General features: G+C 45.8%; 1 protein-coding gene across 1 annotated transcript; it reads right to left on the reverse strand.

Annotated features, from left to right (window-relative positions):
• Positions 1–6,109: 6,109 nt before the first annotated feature.
• Positions 6,110–17,623, reverse strand: RTCB (RNA 2',3'-cyclic phosphate and 5'-OH ligase). The gene is made up of 12 exons (XM_061988923.1): positions 17,388–17,623; positions 17,194–17,272; positions 16,494–16,561; positions 14,312–14,411; positions 12,927–13,083; positions 12,166–12,322; positions 10,867–11,026; positions 10,392–10,567; positions 9,605–9,793; positions 9,028–9,138; positions 8,241–8,360; positions 6,110–7,204 (listed from the first exon to the last, which is right to left on the reverse strand). Exons 1-12 carry the CDS (start codon positions 17,478–17,480, stop codon positions 7,097–7,099), a joined length of 1,518 nt encoding a protein of 505 aa, XP_061844907.1. The 5' UTR covers positions 17,481–17,623; the 3' UTR covers positions 6,110–7,096.
• Positions 17,624–18,502: the final 879 nt, after the last annotated feature.

Below are 18,502 nucleotides of genomic sequence, written 5' to 3' on the forward strand. Positions count from 1 at the left end.
GCAGTGACTACTTCAATCTTGGAATAGCTTATGAGCTCTTCTGCTTTCAGTTTAGATCATAACAAGAATGAATCCATCCCTCGGGCAGTTCCAGAAGCTGCAGAAGAAGGCGCAAAGAGCTGCTACAAGTCTGTAAGGCTAGTGCTGAGCACGGGACAGCTGGAGCCAGGCTCTGCAGAGAGCTGCCACCACACTTAGCAGAGCTTGTAGGTGCAGAAGAAGATGGTTGCTGAGTCAGAGCTTGGCACTGAAATAGAAAGGACCGATAAAAGATGAGAGGAAAAGAACTGATTTTTATCCCCGTTTGCAGATGGGGCACCAAGACACAGGAAGATGAAATGACTCAGTACAGGCTGGGTGAGTCTGTGGTCGATCAGAGCAAGGACCAAGACACAGGAAGATGAAATGACTCAAGTACAGGCTGGGTGAGTCTGTGGTGGATCAGAGCATTGAAAGCTGCTCTGTGGAGATGCATCCAAACGCCTTGGCTTTACACTGAACTTTTCTCTCTTTCGGTCTGTGACAGAGGATGCACTTTCTACCAGAGGAACAGGGAGAAAAGGAGAAAAGGAGCAGTGATTGGCTGCTGTTGATAATCATCAAATAGTTTGAATTCCTGTCCAAGAGACAAGGAAATAATATTTGTCTCACAAACAAAGTTTCATGTTTCTCAATCAAGATAAAACTTCTGCCTCATGCACTGACCATTAATGGAAGAGCCTGCTGGGCCTGGCAGGAAGAGCAGCCAGAAGCCTGTGTGTCTCTTGAACTAATGAGATCTGTAGAGGCCTTGCCCAGGTCACCTCTAGCCCTGGGACTGAGGCAGGGATGGATGGGGGAATGGGAGGGACAGGCCCTCTCCAGAACAGCGTACAGCTCCTGGTACACCAAGTGCCAGTGAGCAAGTGTTTGCCTCCCTGCTTCCCCCTCTGAGGCCCAACCAGCTGCCCTATGGGCATTGCAGTCGCCTTGAGACCCCTTCCCTGAGGGGGAATTCTGTGCCATCAGGGTGCCCACTGAGGCTCCCGAGGGTGGAGAGCACTCAGCATTGCCTGCACAGCTTGGCCTGTACCTAAAGGCAGCCTCTTGCCAGCACAGCCCCACATCTTGGGCTGAGCAAAGAGACTTCCACAGGCCTCTCCACCACAGGGCTCAATATCTCTGCCATGGAAGGGCTTCTCCCCTACAGACACACACAGGCTTATCTTGGGAAGGAAATGGATAAAGCTCTTCCTGGGATAAACTCAAAATACACAGATAAAATACTCAAAATGGAGAAGAAAACACTCAAAATACTAAAATAATAATGGAGAAAATAATGGAGAAAATTGCTTATCACAATCTTTTCTGTATGTGCCTGAAAAAATCCCACTCTGATTAGAGGTGAATGGAGAAAATCCCTTTAGCAACAGCTACAGTATAAACACCCTCCAGGCAAAAAAAAAGTAATTCACAGCAATACTTTTTTCTTCCTCATCCAAGTAGTGGTTAAGGATTTGGCAGGGAAACAGTGGAGGAACTGATCAGCCTACCTATGATTTGAAAGCTTGATAAGTTGTCTGTGAATGCCACAGATTTATAGCCCAACAATAATGAGCATTACTCAAAAATAAAACAACCAGCTTGCCTTTTTTCTTTTTTTTTTAAGATTAAAAGCACAACATGTTACAATTCTTTAAAGCCAAGAGCTGAGTAACCAGGTGATTTATCGTCAAGGCATTGCTCCAGCTGGGAAACCTACCTTTCCCTTCTGCCTGAAACTGAAAAAAAGGGTAACAAAAAGTTATGAAATTGTTTGGTTTATATTTTTTTGGCAGTACAACCTAGACCCTGCTACCTGAGGGCTGAAACAGAAATGAAGCATGGTGCTGATACCCAAGAAACCCAAGTGCTATATCCCAAAGGGCTCGTGGTTGATTGCCACAGGGGGATGCTGCTACCCACAGGAAAGTTTTGGTGGCTGGCCTGTGTCTTCCTTGCCCTCTGCCATGCAGGAGTGAAGAGCAAGAATTTGGGGCAGAAACATGCTTGGCTGCTTGTGCTGACATAAAAGAGCTAAGGCCAAGCTGTATGGAATGCCTCACGCTGCAGGATAGGCAGGGGTCACAGGTCCAGATCCCTCTCCATTATTTCAAGGCACTGTTTCCTTTTCATCTCCCTCATTTTCTCCTTCAGTTTTGTCCTAAACCCCTAACGTCCTCAAGTGTGTATATTCGCAACTGCTGCCAGGCTGCTGTTCTCCGTGGGTGGCTCTTCCCTACTGTGGTGCTCAGGTTTTAGGTTTGATAATTTCCTACCACTTAATTGACTCAGGTAATAAACTGCTGCTCTAACGCATCAGGGCCTGGACTTTATCACACACATCTCACTGCCACATCTTCCCCTGCGGGAGCTGCACCCCTCCCTCACATTGGGTACCCAGGGGGGGTCCCCTCCCCATCTATTTCTTCTTACCCTCCTGACATATGGCAAGAGAACAGGTTCCCCAAGTTTGCAGTTCACAAGGAAGAGTAGAAAGTCTGATCTACCTGACTTCCCAGCTCACACAGGCTCGCTGGGGCTCAGAATAGAGAGGGGAAGAGACTGGGCTTGTACCTCGCCTCCCTGATGCAAGATGCAACTTGCACAGAGGCAAAAAAGAGTTGGTGCTCCAGTTTCCTCAGGCAGAGAAGGAAAAAAAGAGGAAAACCTTTTCCTGCTTTCCAGCCACCTGCTGAGCAAAGCTGAGCCTAAACAGAAGGCTCAGCTGAAGTGGGGAAATGTGGGGAACTGCAATCCAGGCTGCCCCTGCCATGTCTCTCTAGGAACAGGCTCTGTTGCAAGGCTAACTCAAACACCTCAGTATGTGAGGGCAGCCCAGCCTGTGCATGTCTTTTGCTAAGCTAGTAAATGTTAGATTAAGTGCTGGCAGATGACTCCATTTCCCTTTCCTGGTCCTAATCTCTGCAATTAAGACTAGTGCTTATTTTGGTTTCTGAACTTTATATACAACGTGGCTCAAAGCAGTCTCCTGGGTTTTGGGAAGGAGGGTGCAATAAGATGTGGATGTATTCAGCACCATGAAAGCCAGCAGCAGCAGAGGCTGGGGATTGCTTGGTGAGTGCCCAAGGAGGCTGAGCTGTACATCTGTCTGGGGAGTTCATGGACTTTCCTGTGCCCTCTGCTTTTCCACTTCACACATCGCTTGGCCCTCTCCCCACTGCAGGGATTGACCCCCATCCTCCTGTTACATACTGCAATTAAAACCAACCCCACCAGAAATCACACAAATATTGGTGTTTTGTGGTTGCTGAGAGGTTATCCTCTTCCTCCTACAGCTCAGGGGACAAAGCACCTGTGCCCAGTGTTGCCCTGGCTGGAGACCTGCAGAGCTCCCATTTTTCCGCCACACTCCTCCCACTGCCACCTTTTTGTGCAGAAAACCAGAGATGCTAGTGATCAAACCCGGTGTTAGGACAGGGCTCAAGAGAGCAAAGCAAATGCCAGGTAGAGGCAGGGCCCACTGCTTCATTGAAACCTTCCTTCTGTGAGCAGGGGAGCGTGTTGGCACATGCCGCAGGAGGGATATCGCTTTGTCTGATCGCTTTGAAGACTGGGGGGCGGAGGGAGAAGAGGCCAGTTAAGTGTGTTTATGTTTGAGAGGAACAAAGGAGTGAGGAGGAGAGGGTGGAGGGTGCCTGCGCCAGAGATGTGTCAGAGATCACTTGTTCCTCCTGGGCCAGAACACCAGTCCCAGACCACCAGCGGAGGAGGAAGCGGTGTGTGTGTGTGGAGCTGTGTTTAAAGCAGGGAGAGGACAGACAGAGCAGAGGGGAAAAAAAACCCACTCCTGAGAGACTTAGGATGATGATAAATGTGACACAGGTTAGACACCAGGCTCCCAATCAGAGGGGCATGTGATAGAGCACAAACATACCGCAGCACACAACACTGTGAGCGCATACCTTGCTGGTCCTGGTTTCCCCTGGGAGAGGAGCCCTGGGGTACACAAAGTTTAACCAAGTCAGAGAAGGAGGCTGTCAGCTGCACCCCAGCTCTGCCATCCCTTATGGCAAATGAAACACAGCTCCTCCTCCAGAACTGCCTTCCAGGAGATGTCCTACAGCCCAGGGGCTGTCACCCCTTCTGCCTTGTACTGCACTCTAATGCTACGCTAACAGTAATGGGAATGGCACTTGCAGAAGTCCCTGAGCCCAAGGCAAACAGTGCGTTCCTGGCTCACCGTTGCTCCCTGTCACTGTGGAGCACCAGGCCCTGCCAGGACAGACAGAAAGAAGAAATGTGCCACTGAAGCCACCTCCAGAGATGAAACCTTCCACAGCCCAGAGGCAGTAGCTCTGTTTTACCAGCTCCAATCTGTAAGTTAAACCACACTGTGCTTGAGCAGAGAGTAAGATAAATGCAGTGCGGTGTTTGTTCTCTGCATCCAAGAACAGGTTTTATTGCACTGGCTGAAGGCAGATTTAATGCAGACACCCTGGGCAGGCCTCAAGGCCAGCAAAGCCTTGAGATCAGATGCAGATCATCATGAAGACAACGGAATCATCTACACTCAGGCAAGGAACAGAAGAGTGCCTGTGGTCAGACAGAGGTGTGTAACAGCTCCAGGGAGGTGCTGCAGATGTAGACTTCCTACCTGTGGCTTCCTACCAAAAAAAAAGACAAGACAACCCTAACCATCATTCACCAAAGCCTTTTCAGTCTTTTGGGGAAGGGAGGGAAGCCCATCATCCGTTAATGGATATTTCCAAGTTCTCAGTAACCTTCCCTAGAAGCAGAGGTGGTTCACTAACCACACTGGCTCTTTGGTGTTGCTGAGATGCTTCAGCGGTTCCATCTGTATTTCAGCACATGACTTTTGACACTGTGTGCCTTCCCCAACTATCAATGGTTTAAATTCCTTTTTTAAAATGCACTGAGAAAAGCTAGTGGATAGCCCCTTTGGAGAAAAAAAGAGATGACTTAGACATGCAGGTTTAAACAAAGAACTGGGAGACACCTTCCATTTTTGCTCCTTTTTTAGGTAGTTAGGAAACGTGCACTCTCCTCTATACGGCACAACATATGACCAAAGCTGGTAGCAGCTTTGCAACAGGAAACCAAAGTCAACAGCACTTCTTGCATTCTTGAATGCTAATGCATAAACACTGATGATCAGACTTAAGGCATACCTACCAGAGTTCCTCTGTAGCACTCATTTCTGCTCGTTTAAAAACCCCAAATTTGCCTCTTAAAGGCAACTGTAGGTAAAAGTTGGAAGGAGAAGTGTCAGAAACACCTCTTTTGTTTTTTTTAAACATTAAGGGTTCCCTTGCATTTCATGTCAGAAATATTTAGAGACTGAAACCTCTGTGTGGAACGTACACCTCTGTGGGAGACTTGAGACCAACAAATTTGTATTTCACTCACTGGAGTCTAATTCACGTTTCTAAGGGAAATGATTTTTGGTTTAAATACAGCAAGTGTGTCTCAGACCTCAGAGATAGCAATCTGAAACAATTCCATGGGAAAAAAAAAAGGGAAAACCAAGAAACTCTGTAAAATCAGACCCAGAAAGCCTCACAGCAGTGACTGTTACTGCATGTGCTGCTTCTGAACCTGCAGCAAGTGCAGTATTTGAACTTAAGAAACCAATAAGCACAAAGTGATTAAGACAGTAAAATGCCAATACGCCATCAGAGATCAACAGGTTTCGGCTAAGATCCTAAACCTAAAGGGTTGTTTCATCAAAAGGTACTCGAGTCCATCAATCACTACCTGCTCCTTGTACACGAGTCCCTGGCAGGGCTCCACTCTGGCTTTGAGGTTTTACGTTCCCTCTGCCGCCCTCTTGTGTCCGCACAAGGGCTTACAGGCAAACTCGAGCTCCTCTCCAGTGAGGAGCCCAGCAGAGCCCTGAGAAAATGATGGCAGTTTACCACATAACCTTGCATAATCAAGTCAAGACAACAGCACTGCGTTGCCCTTTTCTTGCACCAGCAGGAAGCTCTTCCATCTTGCAAGATCCATCAGGTGAAGTCATGAAACACTTCAAGCTTCAAGCTGGTGGATGTACTTAAAATTGGACAACAGACACTTTAGCCACAGAATAAACACGACACAGTCATGCTGCAGCGTCCACCTTCCCACTTTATTCATGTTCTCCAAAATCATCCAGCAGGGATGGTCAGATTCCCCTCCAGTCTTAGTTAATGAATGTAAAAGAAACATCAGGAGTCACATTGTACTGGGCCTGACCCTGCAACTTGAGTCACTTCCATCAGAGCTGCAGGACACAGCAAGCAATACATCCAACCCAACATTTACATGCTTAGGACTTTGCAAAGTGTTGGATTAACACATCTGTAAATTGCTCCATCCCAACTTTTACTGGGCAAACAAAATCTTTCAAAGCAACATACTCAGTCCCACCAGCATTTCCACAAGACTGTGGAACATCTATTTGTACTGAGCCAAGTATACCAGGTGCTGTGTTAAATGGGAGAGGGAGGGAGAAGAGGGGAAGACTGTGCCTCAAGCCTAGCTAGTCCCTCTCAATTCAAGCAGGAGACCACTCCCAGCTTCAGATTTCTTACCCAACTGCCGTGAAACATGCAACAATATAGACTATGCATAAAGGTATCTGCAAACAGAGTAACCTCTCCCTGCCCAGAAGGGCTGTACCCTGCGTATCAGAGTACTTCTACATGCAGAAAGAGCTCCAGGCACTCAGGTCTGGAGACAGTGGGTCTGGTTCATATGCTGTCTTTGGTGACTGCAGGTGGTCTTGCAGCACAATTAGTGACAACTCAGGTAAGACTGAAGTCCAGCCTGGGGAATCATCAGGCAAACAGGGGAGGGACTGCATCTAAAAACCAAGGCATCTTTCTTTGCCCTTCCTCACAAGAAAAGAATAGCATCTAACAAGAAGGAGGTGGGGTGGGGGGCATTAATTATGCCTAGGAGTGGCTAAAAATAGGAGTATCCTCAATTGTTGTACTTCCAGAAGAGGGATGTGATATCTGAGCATCTTACAGAGTCCAAGAGGTGTGGGAAGATGACGGTTCTTGTCAGTTTTGTGTAAGGCCTGGAGATGGCGCTGCTGCCTTGTCAGTTCCTAGCCTTTTATAACAGCAATAGGTCTCAGTTTAATGGCTTTCTTGCTGATGCCAGCTTCGTGGCAGGTGTTAACCACGTCTGTCACGTTCTTATATGACTCTGGTGCCTAGAGAAGGAAGAGGGAAAAAAAGGACATAACTATCAAGAGCCCAAAGTCACAAGAAGTTAAATGTAGGCTTTTGATATCCCCTCTTCTCTTTGCAAAAACAGAATCACATGGATTGAGAGTGTGGATGTAGGTTAATGTATTGAGAATCTGGCCACCTTACATATCTAAGAAATCTACAAGATACTTAGCTTTCCAAATAAGCTTGTACCATATTTCAGATAAAATACTTGTTACTTTGGTTCAGTTTTCCCTATATTCTCAGATAATCCAGTCCACCAGCATGTGAAAAGGTCAAATCTCATTATCTGGCAGGAAGTCCTTTCTCCTTACAGATGGCTTTCATCTTCACTGCCCCTTGGTGACAAGGATCAGTGAACCCAAAGCTTCCCCTTCCAGCATTCTGACAAAGAAGCTGCTCCTGAATAGATATTTCAATGTGATCAACACATTTGTACAACACCAACACCCTTAACAGCATAGTTCCAAATGATTAACACGCTACTGTGAGCAAGGTAATGAACAGAAAAGACATTCTATTATGTTAATGCAGAGGAACTGGAAATCATAATATTCATTCTAGCCATTCAGAGTTCTTGAGCAAATATATGAATTCATCTTAAAAGATGTTGATCTCTCACACACTGCTAATAATCTACATGACACATGCAGTGTGAGGTAAGTTTAAAGCTGGGAGAATATAATTCAAGAAGAGAAACCATAGAACAAAATTACTTTTGAGATGCTCACAGGAAGATCTAGCCCTATCACCAGGCAGAAGAGGAAAAAACCCATACACCTCCCTCCCCATACACCTGTCCAATAAGTATCTCCCCTTTCAGAAGGATTTCAGGGATAGGGAATACTTCCCATTGTGTTCCAAAACTCTTGACAGCTCTATCAGGAGTTGCACAACCTGTATATTTAGAGCACTAGCTGTCACTTAGCACTGTGACGAATCAAGACAGAAAGAGTCATTCAGACAAGGAGCAAGACTACCTTTCCCCCTCTCGGATAATCAAGTATTAAAACTCACTTCTTCCATGACCAGCTTGGGAGAGGCAACACGGATGGCAATGCCCATGTCAGCCAGCTTGTCCAATACATCCTGGAAGTCCAAGTTACGTCGAGACTTGGCTCGAGACAGTGCACGACCCTAAACAGCAGTTTTTGTTAGTTCCGTTTTCTGTAGCAGTTTGGATAAAACTGAATGCTTTCTTATGAAAGAAAAAACATTATCTTGTAAGCAAACAGAATGGCTGAGGGCACAGACCACTGTAAGCCACAAACCAGTAAATGAATTTAAACTTTAGGTGATGGGCTCCTGCAAAATCCCGCATCTGGTACGATAGCTAGGGAAGTTCCACATCTATAACACACTAGTCTGCAAGCACCTTTTTACCCAAACCACTTGTCAGACAGTGTTCTGGAGTCAGAGTTTTACTGGAAGCTATTTGTCTTCCTCAGTCATCCTTGTCTCACATTGTAAATGGAGAGAAAACACCTTCTTCTAACTACTGAGGGGTTTTATATGGACAGCCTCAGCATAGTTAATCCTTCTCGTTAGCTCAGATATCAGAATTTGGTAAAAGGAGTTCCTTCTCTACATCTTCAACCTAACCTTGTATACGTCATCGAAACTGCAGTAAGGGACAGAGAGGACTTTAACCTGCGGTCATCCTAGGCTTCAATTACTGTGGCAAGGCTACTCTCTACTTGTATGACAAACAAGATGAATCACACACTGGATGACCCTTGAACAACTTTGCTCTCTGAATGAAAGTCCCATCCCAATGCCTTCCTGAAATGACTCTCTGACTTACTGCTCCATGGCAAGTAGTTCCGAAAGTCTCAGTCATGCCTTGCTCTGTGCCAGTAAGAACGTAGCTACAGGTGCCCATAGTCCCGCCAATCAAAACAGGCTGTCCAGTCAGCTGTGGATACAAACAAGTATTAATTCACCAAGAAAAAGCCTAAAAAATCTGAGAGAAACCACGTTTCAGAAAAGGAAGTCAGGTTCACATTCCCTCAGGGCACTCCTGCTTGCCTCTTGTGCCTGGTATCAAGGATTATGGAGAACTAATGGCACTGAAAGATGCAGACCAGCAGATATCAAGACTTGTGTCCAACAGACAGGTGAGGCAAATCACTGAAGCCTGCCATAGGTATGACACAATCCTTTCCCTTCATGATCTTCCAACCATTGAGAGTCTGGAGCAGAAGAGGGAGCTCAGTGTCCCAAAGATCTAACACACAGACAAGGAGAATATTGCCATCCCACTAGAGTTCCAGTGCTGTTAGGTCAAAAAAAGATCTCACAGCATTTGTATATCTGTTAACAACCCTAAAACTGATTAATCCAGAATTCTCTTCTGATTTCCTTCTCCCACAGCTACTTACTTGATAATCCACAGCAATAAGAGGGTGGTGTGGAGGGAAGGCCCTGGTTGATCCCTTTCTGTGCACCAGCAGGGTCCGCTCCTTTCCATCCACTACATGTTGCTCCACTTTGGCAATGTTGTGAGATACATCATAGATAACATGCATATCAAGATCATCTGGGGTCGTGTTAAAGACTTTGGCAAAGGCCTAAACAGAGAACATACAAAAAAGAGAAAATACAAAGAGAAATACAAAAAGATGAGGAAGATTTAAAATCCTTTTTAGGAAAGAAAATGAACACATTTGCTTGAAAGGGTTTCTTACTGGTAAGTCAGTGATCTAAACACTTGGCACGGCAGGTAAGAAACTTCAGTCAAATTCAGCCATAATAGATCTGAATGCAACTGTGTTGGGTGTAACTGCACTGGACTGCCTACACCATTTATCTGCCCTTTGGCTGCTTTAGTGCTGGAACTCAATCAGGTATCAGCTAGACAAGTTCTTGTAACTATGAAAAGATGGCTTCAGTGGTACCAAACCAATTGTCTTGTATCCTTTGCCTCCAGCTCAAGGCTTTTAAAAAACGTGAAGCGCCTTCTGCGAGTACAACTCAGTGACATTGACGGATTTTAGATGGACTGCCGTGACTGCAGCCTCGTGTAAGTCTCTCAGGAAAACACAGTTTAAGAAGCACAAAAAAGAAAATTACATTAATTACTGCAGCTCCTCTGTGTTCCATATGCCTGGGACAAAGCAGAAGAGATGGGTACCAAAATATTTGCATCAGGGAGAACTCTGCTCCTACCTGTCTTGTTAGAAAAGTCATAGAAGAGCGGTTGACCCATGCATAGTTTCCAGCTGCTGCCATTCCCTTCAAGTAATCCTGTCCCTCTGGGGAGGCAATCCTGGCACATGCCAGCTGGCGATCATTCACTATGATTTTGTCCCGTTTCATAGCTTTTTCCATAGCCACCAATGCATCTGGGAAATAAACACAGGAAGTCTAAGTGACTTCTCAATTTTGCTTCAGTCTGTGAGATTAACATGGGTGTCTACAACTTATATTCTAAACCCTAACTCATCAGATGGTCAAACATATTGTTTCTTCCCAAATGCAGAAGCAGACCTGTGGCAGAATATTAACAATTGCTGGCAACTCAGAACAGACTATGGTGTAACTGCTGAGGAAATACTCTTTGGGTTCTGCAGCTTACTGTCAAAGACAAGACGAAGCTAAAGAGTGTGCCTCACTCCAGGTATCCAAGCCAGTCAGATCATACCTGTGGCAACCTGGTGGCCCAGGCCTCTGCTGCCACTGTGGATCATCACGCACACCTGCCCTTTGTGGTCGATGCCCATCTTCCTGGCAGCATACTCGTTGTAAATCTCATCCACAACCTGGATCTCGGCGTAATGATTTCCTGCTCCCAGGGTCCCCAGCTGCCAAGCACAACATACTGGTCAGACAGTGCCAGTAAAGCAGTCTCTGGGAGCACAGGGGAGAGCTACAGGAATATAGGCAACAGGGCAAATGACTACAGCAAGGGTTAGGCCTTAAAAAAGTTTTTTCCAAGGAAAAAAAAAACCCCAACAACAACAACAAAAAATCACCATATAAACTGAGAGGCTGTAGAACACAGTAGTATCACTGCTGTCCTCTTTGTTCAGATTTGTAACTATTTTTACTGTTGGAACAAGGCTGCAATTCAACAAAAGTACCAGGATCTACACACTGTAGTGGCACTTTTTTTCACCTTACTTAGGCCTGGCTGAAAGATGGGAAGAGTACTGAGAACTGCTCTTCAATTTGTACAGGCAAGGCAGACACATCGTTTTACACTTGGTTATGACTCCACAAGAATGTTACAACATCCTGACAGTTAGGTATTTATAACCTTAAACTTCAGTAGATTAAAGCAAGACATTCAATTTCCAAGCCCAAATTTCTTTTCCATCCCCTAACGGATGATCACTTATTTGCAAGGCCAATGTGAAAATTGAGGACGTTAAGATTATTTTGAGGTTAGAATGCTATAATCTTGCAGCACTGCAATTCATAAAACTCATATATTCATCCAAAAGAAAGCTTTACAAATGGTGGTGTTAGTACAGCCATCTCAAGTGTTCCACACGGATTAGTGAGATGCCATGTATGGAAATGAAATCCATTCCTTGAACTGCAATTCGAAGTTACGAGCTAGTTCTATTTATAATGATATCTGTTCCTGCCTTGCTACTAACTTGCTGAGCAAACAAGGAAGAAATGCTGCAGAGCAACTTGCCTGGCTCTTAAAAACAGAATTACCTCTGGATGGGGAAACGCCTCTGAACATGAATGTCAGTACCAAGTGTTAACTCATGGCAAAAAATGATGGCCCCAGGGATCTTGGCTATGCCCAGTATTACTTCCTTCTACTACGGTTCTGTCCAGAATTATTCAGAAAGGGCCCCACCATCTCACCCTTTCCCCTGCCCAGAAATGCTAGGCAGAGTTTCAAGGAAAGACACAAAATTAGAGAATTATTTGCTAACCTTTACATTTGAACCCTGGTAGTACCCATCCAGAAACATAATGCTACCTGAGGCAGGCCCCTCTTCTTTGCTCTCGAGGAGACCTTGTTGGGATCAGCCTGCAGCATTCTTCCATACTCCTCGCAGTGCTCCTTGTCTTCTGCCCAGGCATAGCCTTCCCGGAGAGACCAGTCCACGCCCATCTCCAGCGCCTCTTCCAAATCCCTGCAATCATCAAACACCTAAGTAAGGTGCTTCTCCTTAGATATCCTCAAAACTCCATTGGATATGGCCCTGAGCAATTTAATGTAAGTTTCGTTGTTAGATCTGCTTTTCAGAGTTAGCCTTCCCTCATCCAAGGAGTTGGATGAGAAGACGTCAAGATATCTCAGCCAACCTAAATTACGTTAAAATTTCACGATCATCCCCTAATTCACCTAATAAGAAGTGAAACTTCCTAGTACTTCATGAAAATCAAGCTCTACAAATATATTAACTTTAGACAGGCCATTGCTTTTTTTTCCTCTTTGTTGTGTGCAAAAGACCCTATCTTCTCTTTCACGCCTTTCAAAAGAAACACCTTTACATCCGTGCCAGAAGAAATGAGAACCTTTCAAGAACTTTTATCTATTTCAGCATTCTAAATGATGGAAGAAACAGCTGACTTTGTGCATTGGAGGTTATGTCAGCCCTCCTGGCGAAGTACATATGCAGAAAGAAAGAGTTTTAAAGTTATTTTTGCTTTCTTAAAGTCTCCCACTGATGAATCGTTCATCAGAACAAGCACCAGAGACGTCTCCTTTAGTGATGCACGAAGTCACTCTCTTACTTGGCATTCATAGGGATGACACCTTTGGAGCCAACACCAACGGGAATGTGGTCAAACATAGCCTGGGCGAGCTGCTCCTTCACAGGCTGCACGTCACTTTCATCCAAATTCGTACGCAGCAATCGGACACCACAGTTGATGTCAAATCCGACACCACCTAGAAGAGCAGAAAAAGCCACAGAGTTAATAAAGAAAGTGTGCTGATGGGGAGCACTCGCTGAATATTCATCTTATGTCAACATCCCTGCTAGCAGGGAGCATGGAGTGAATGCTCTGATCTTCTACCTTCTTTCTGACACAAAACTGCACTTCTGCTTTTTTCCCCCATCAAGCTTCACTGTAACAAATTTACATGAAGCCTCAGTTTTCAAGATGGCCAACAACTTAGTCTGGCAGAGAAAAAAACTCTTAAAAAACCCTAAAGAGTTCTTGAGTCTCGAGCACATGCTCTACAGAAGTAGCTGTACAATTGCCCACAGAGCTCTGCAAAGTTGCTGCAGTGAGGAGAAAAAAAAAGAGAAGTGGATACAGAGTAGACATAAAACATACTATCCATGGAAAGCAGAGAGGATGGTTCCTGTTCCTCTGCCTTAAGTGAGAAGAAAAGTGACAGATCTTAGCATGCCCTCCTGATTAAGATAGTCTCAAAAACAAGCCTCTGAAAGCAAATCGATTTTGAATCTTCACTGAAATAAATAATAACTAGTTATAACAAGTGGTAAACAAGGAACATTGAACTTCAGTGCTCAGTGTTTTGCTTAACTCTTAGTATTTAATAAAAATAAATATTGCAGGACAAGGCTTAACATGAAAGACCACTCTAGTGAAGGTTCTGCTATTAACTAGTGTCAGAGCGGGGATACCAGACTAAGAGTTTTTAACCTTGGGTACAAGTCAATCAGGAACACTGGAAAACCTGGAACATGAATACCACATTTCACAACACAAGCATCTCCAGATCATCAGTAATTAAAGACCCAGGTGTTTATTAAAAATACAGATGTATTTTTAGGTTATGTTTTTAATAAAGTGTAGAAATATTCTCAAAAGGTATTTTCAAACACTGCTCAAAGAGAACAGTCAGTTCTCTATCAACCTGGCAAAATCCAGGTTCAAAGTCTTGTGTCCTCCTTCAAAACTGAAGGATATCATGAGCCCAAGCTAAAAACACAAGGATAATTCTCTCTGTACCGTTTAGATGTTTGTAGTGTAATCACCTGCTCCATAAAGAATAAAGATTCTGAGTGCAAGAGTTCAGCACCTCCCTGTAATTAATATTATCTTTGCTTTGGTTCTGTAAGGCACTGTAAAGACATGACATTTCAAAAAGTACTTTTATGCCATCCCAGATATTTCCCAGTGCAGGTTAAGTCATTTGTCCTTACCTGGTGAAACCACTGCTTCAGGATCATTCATATCAAAGGCAGCCATGTTGCCAATGGCAAACCCATAGCCAGAATGGACATCTGGAAGGCCTATGGATCTCTGAAAGAGAACAAAATAAACTGTAAAGTTGTTCTGTGAAGGTTTATGCTGCACAGAGTCACCCTGGCTATGCTTTGCCTTGTGGCAGTGGTTGTCACATTTGCAAACAAGTATGCCAAGAAGAGAACGGATGTTTAGATGTAGGTGGAGTCTGTGCATCAACTCAGGCGAGTACCTGAACTCCTGCAGCTACAGGACAGTCAAGTAAAGCAGAGGGCATATCTCACTCTGAAACAAACACTCTGTGGCTAGCAGCTGAGAATCACAGAATGGTAGGGGTAGAGAACATCTAGTCCAACTCCCCTGCTAAAGCAGGTCCATCTAGATCAAGTCACACAGGAACACGTCCAGGTAGGTTTTGAAGACCTCCAGTGATGGGAGACTCCACACCCTCTCTGGGCAGCCTGTGCCAGGGCTCCCACACCTCAACAGTGAAATAGTATTTTCTTATGTTTAAATTGAACTTTTTGTCTTCCAGCTTCATCCCATTACCCCTTGTCCTGTTTCTAGATATAGTAGAAAAAAAAGACCTGCTGGCCACACTCTTCCTGATGTATCCCAGGATGCCATTGGCCTTCTTGGCCACAAGGGCACATTGCTGGCTCACGGTTAGTTTATTATCAACCACGACTCCTAGGTTTCTCTCTGCAGGACTGCTCTCCAGCAGATCAGTCCAGAGCCTGTACTGGAGCCCTCTTGGCTCCACTGATCTCAAGAAAACTTAAAAGGAGCTTAAGCATCTAAATGTAGGAACTGTGAGCTAAAACTGAATGCTGATCTATTTTTTTCTCTTGGACTCGGGAGTCCTTCCTTGAGTGTAAAACTTGCACAGGCAATAACTTATGAATAGCATAAAGCAGAGACATAGGAATGAAGAGGAGTTATTTTTTAACAAGTTCCATCTAGAGACACCCTTTTAGGATGATATCCTGATAGGATCAGATAAGAACTATGTCATTTTAGTTTATAAAACAATTATTTTTACTGAACTTTTTCATATTACTACTAATTAAAGTAAGAGTATGTTTCTACACAGCTTTACAAGACCAAAGTGTACCTAGTCTGGCGAGTTTAGATCAGGACACCACAAACAGCACGCCACAATCTATTTAAGCAAATGAAAAAAGAAAAGCCTCAAACACCCAGCAAGCTGCAAGGTATTAGAACTTTTCAATGTGTGTTAAACTATTACCATACGTTAAAAGTAAAACAGTACTTTCCACTGGCATTGTGTGCTGTTTTTGCTTCCCCTTACCAACACCAAGAAGTCTCCTGGTTTGAAAATTAAGGGTGAAGGTTTCAATAAACATATGATTGTAACATCTCTCCTATAAACTGCCAGTTAAGATTCCCATTTTCATAGGTTGTTCAATATTCTACTCCCTTTTTGGTTGATCATTTTAACAGTGTGATGGGCTGCCTTTTGCTACTGACAGAAATCAAAAACTTTTGCCAAATCACCAAGAGAAACAGTTAAAAAAAGGAAAATCCATTAATACTTGCAATATGGAATGCAAAAAAGACTATTTACGTGTCACATTTGGTGCTTCTTGAAAAGTGACCCAGCCTACCATCTTCCTCCTGCATCATCATATCTGATGCTTTGATTCCAAAAAGGCATGAGGTGAGAGAACCATAGAATCATAGAATGGTAGGGGCTGGAAGGGACCTTTAGAAATCATCTAGTCCAAGCCCCTGCCAAAGCAGGTTCACCTAGATCAGGAGTGTTCAATCAGCACCAGGGCACCAACAACAGTACAAACAATACTGCCTCTCCTCACTTCTCTGTACATTCCACAGCAGCAGAAGCAACTCCATTGAAACAGCATAAAGCAGTGCTACAACAACTTCATGGCAAAAGGCTGTCAGTGAAGTAAGTGGATACTTTCCTTTCTGACAACTTAGTTTTAGAGCCTGCCCTTGCAAGCACTCCTTCCTCAGTAAAAAGTTCCTAACACAAGTGCTGTTCTGAAAAAGAACTGTGCTCCACACTCTTTCTCACAGTGGAATTCCCATCTGGAAGGCCACAATCGCTGCTGAATATGCAAAGAAAAAGAGCAAATCTTTATAGGAGTAACTCACATGAACAATGCCAGGTAATGCAGCCACATTCCCAATCTGTTTCATAGCAGGCAAAAAGCCACCTGCACCTGAAAAGAGAAAAGAACCCCAAAGAATCTGTTACTTTACTGTGGTAACTGTAATGAAGCACTTTCTAAAGAGCTTGCTCAAAACATTGTCAAATTAGGAGTCCATCACCACCAACAGTTTTAACCTGGTGAGAAGCACCCAGTACCACACATGATCTGCAGTTTCATAATGCCCTTGCCTTGCTGTGATTGTACCAACGCAAATGCACCTGTGCTAGCAACAGCAGTATTTCCACCAGCCCAGCTGTTCAGAGCTGGATCCAGCCTGGTGCTCCAGCACTAGACAGGTCTGGGCTATAACCCCCACTGAAATCTGAGAGCAGGGATTCAGGGGATGCTCTGAAGCAGAGGGCAGCCAACATGGCCCATCCATCTGATTTGGGCACAACATATACTACAGCTGCAGTGAGAGGCTGGCAAAGCAAAAACGCTCGTTGTGTGTTGCCTCTCCAGACCTGCCCTGGCCCTGTGCCCACCACCCTCGCTCCACCCCAGCCCTCACGGCCCACGGACCGCGTGGGGTGACCCCGGGCACTCAGCCAGGCCTTCGAGGCCGCGGCAAGGAGCGTGTGCCGACACCCCCCGGGTCCGGGTCCAGGGACCCGTACCCTGCTCCCCTCGCCCGGACGCACCTCCGCCGCGGCAGGCATTGCGCAGCTCCTCGAACATCAGCTTCTCTAGCGGGTCGTTCACGTAGAAAACACCCTCCACCTGCGGGGAGAGCTGTCAGGGAGGCCGACACCGCGCCAGGTCCCCACCGCACCAGGCCCCTCACCCCGCGCCCACCGAAAGGGGCCCCGGTTGAGCCCTACTCCCCCCCACGCACGTGCATATTGGGCACGAAGCCCTTTTTGATCCGCCAGCAGTTCTTGTCGATCTTGTCCAGGTACTGCAGCTCATCATTGTAGCTGCGGCTCATGGCGGCGGCGCCAGCAACAACACTCCCGGCCGGCAACTCCGCGTCAACGCAGCCGCCAACACTCGACAGGCGGCAAGAACCGACGGCGGCCGCCGAGGGTCAATCCCCCGCCCCGGCCGCACGGCAGCTGCCGAGGGCCAAACTGCCTCCGCCGGCGCTGAGGGAGAGCGGCGCGCTGGCGGCTGACAGCACCCTCTGGCGTCCTGTAGCCGGGATAACGCAGGGAGGCCGCTCGCTTCCTTGGCCTGCCGCGCCTGTCGGCGGCCCTCCCGTGAAGGGACGCGTGAAGGAAGGCGTGAAGGAGGCCGGGTTTGTACCTGGCTGCCTCCTCCCTCACGCAGCGTGTCGCTTTCCTGCTGTCTCTGGAGAAGAAACGAGTGGCTTTCGCTTGCCTGCGGCGAAGGAAGGCTCTGCGTCTGGGTGTGCTGTGCTCCCGGCGCAGGGCAGTTTGGCCGGTGATGTACTTAGGTACCACTGCGCTGTAGGTGAATGGGTAGAGCTCGCACAGCTACGGTCAGGGAAAGGCTGCCTGCACCCGCCCATCAGTTTGGTTTGTGAGGAAACCCAGCTTTTTTTCTGCATAGTCTTGGTTTGGAAAGGGCTCCTGTTGAGCGAGAGATGTGGGGATGGCTAGGGTCTGTGCACTGTGCCAGGTGTATGGGACTTCGTGTGTGTATGGTTTAGGGCTCAAAAAACCAGCAGTAAAAAGCAGGATGTGCCCCAAGATTTGTTTCTCCTCTCATGGTGCTCATTTGGGAGACATGAGCCTGCTTCCTGTTCAGGCTTGGCCAAAGAACCAGCACCGAAGCAGTGCAGAGCAGTCTGCAAGACTGTTCGGGTTCACACACTAATATAAAATGTTGAAAAAGAGCATAAGACAACAAATAAAAATGAAGTAAGAAGTATCTAACTATTTCAATCCAGAGAAACGAAGGCAAAGGGGGTGGGAGGATTAGACTTGTAAGGTTTAGACAGAAATGTTCAAGGATTTAAATGTACCTAGCGTGGCTAAGCAATGCTAA

Source organism: Colius striatus, chromosome 1 (genome assembly GCF_028858725.1).
Source record: "Colius striatus isolate bColStr4 chromosome 1, bColStr4.1.hap1, whole genome shotgun sequence".
NCBI classification, from domain to species: domain Eukaryota; kingdom Metazoa; phylum Chordata; class Aves; order Coliiformes; family Coliidae; genus Colius; species Colius striatus.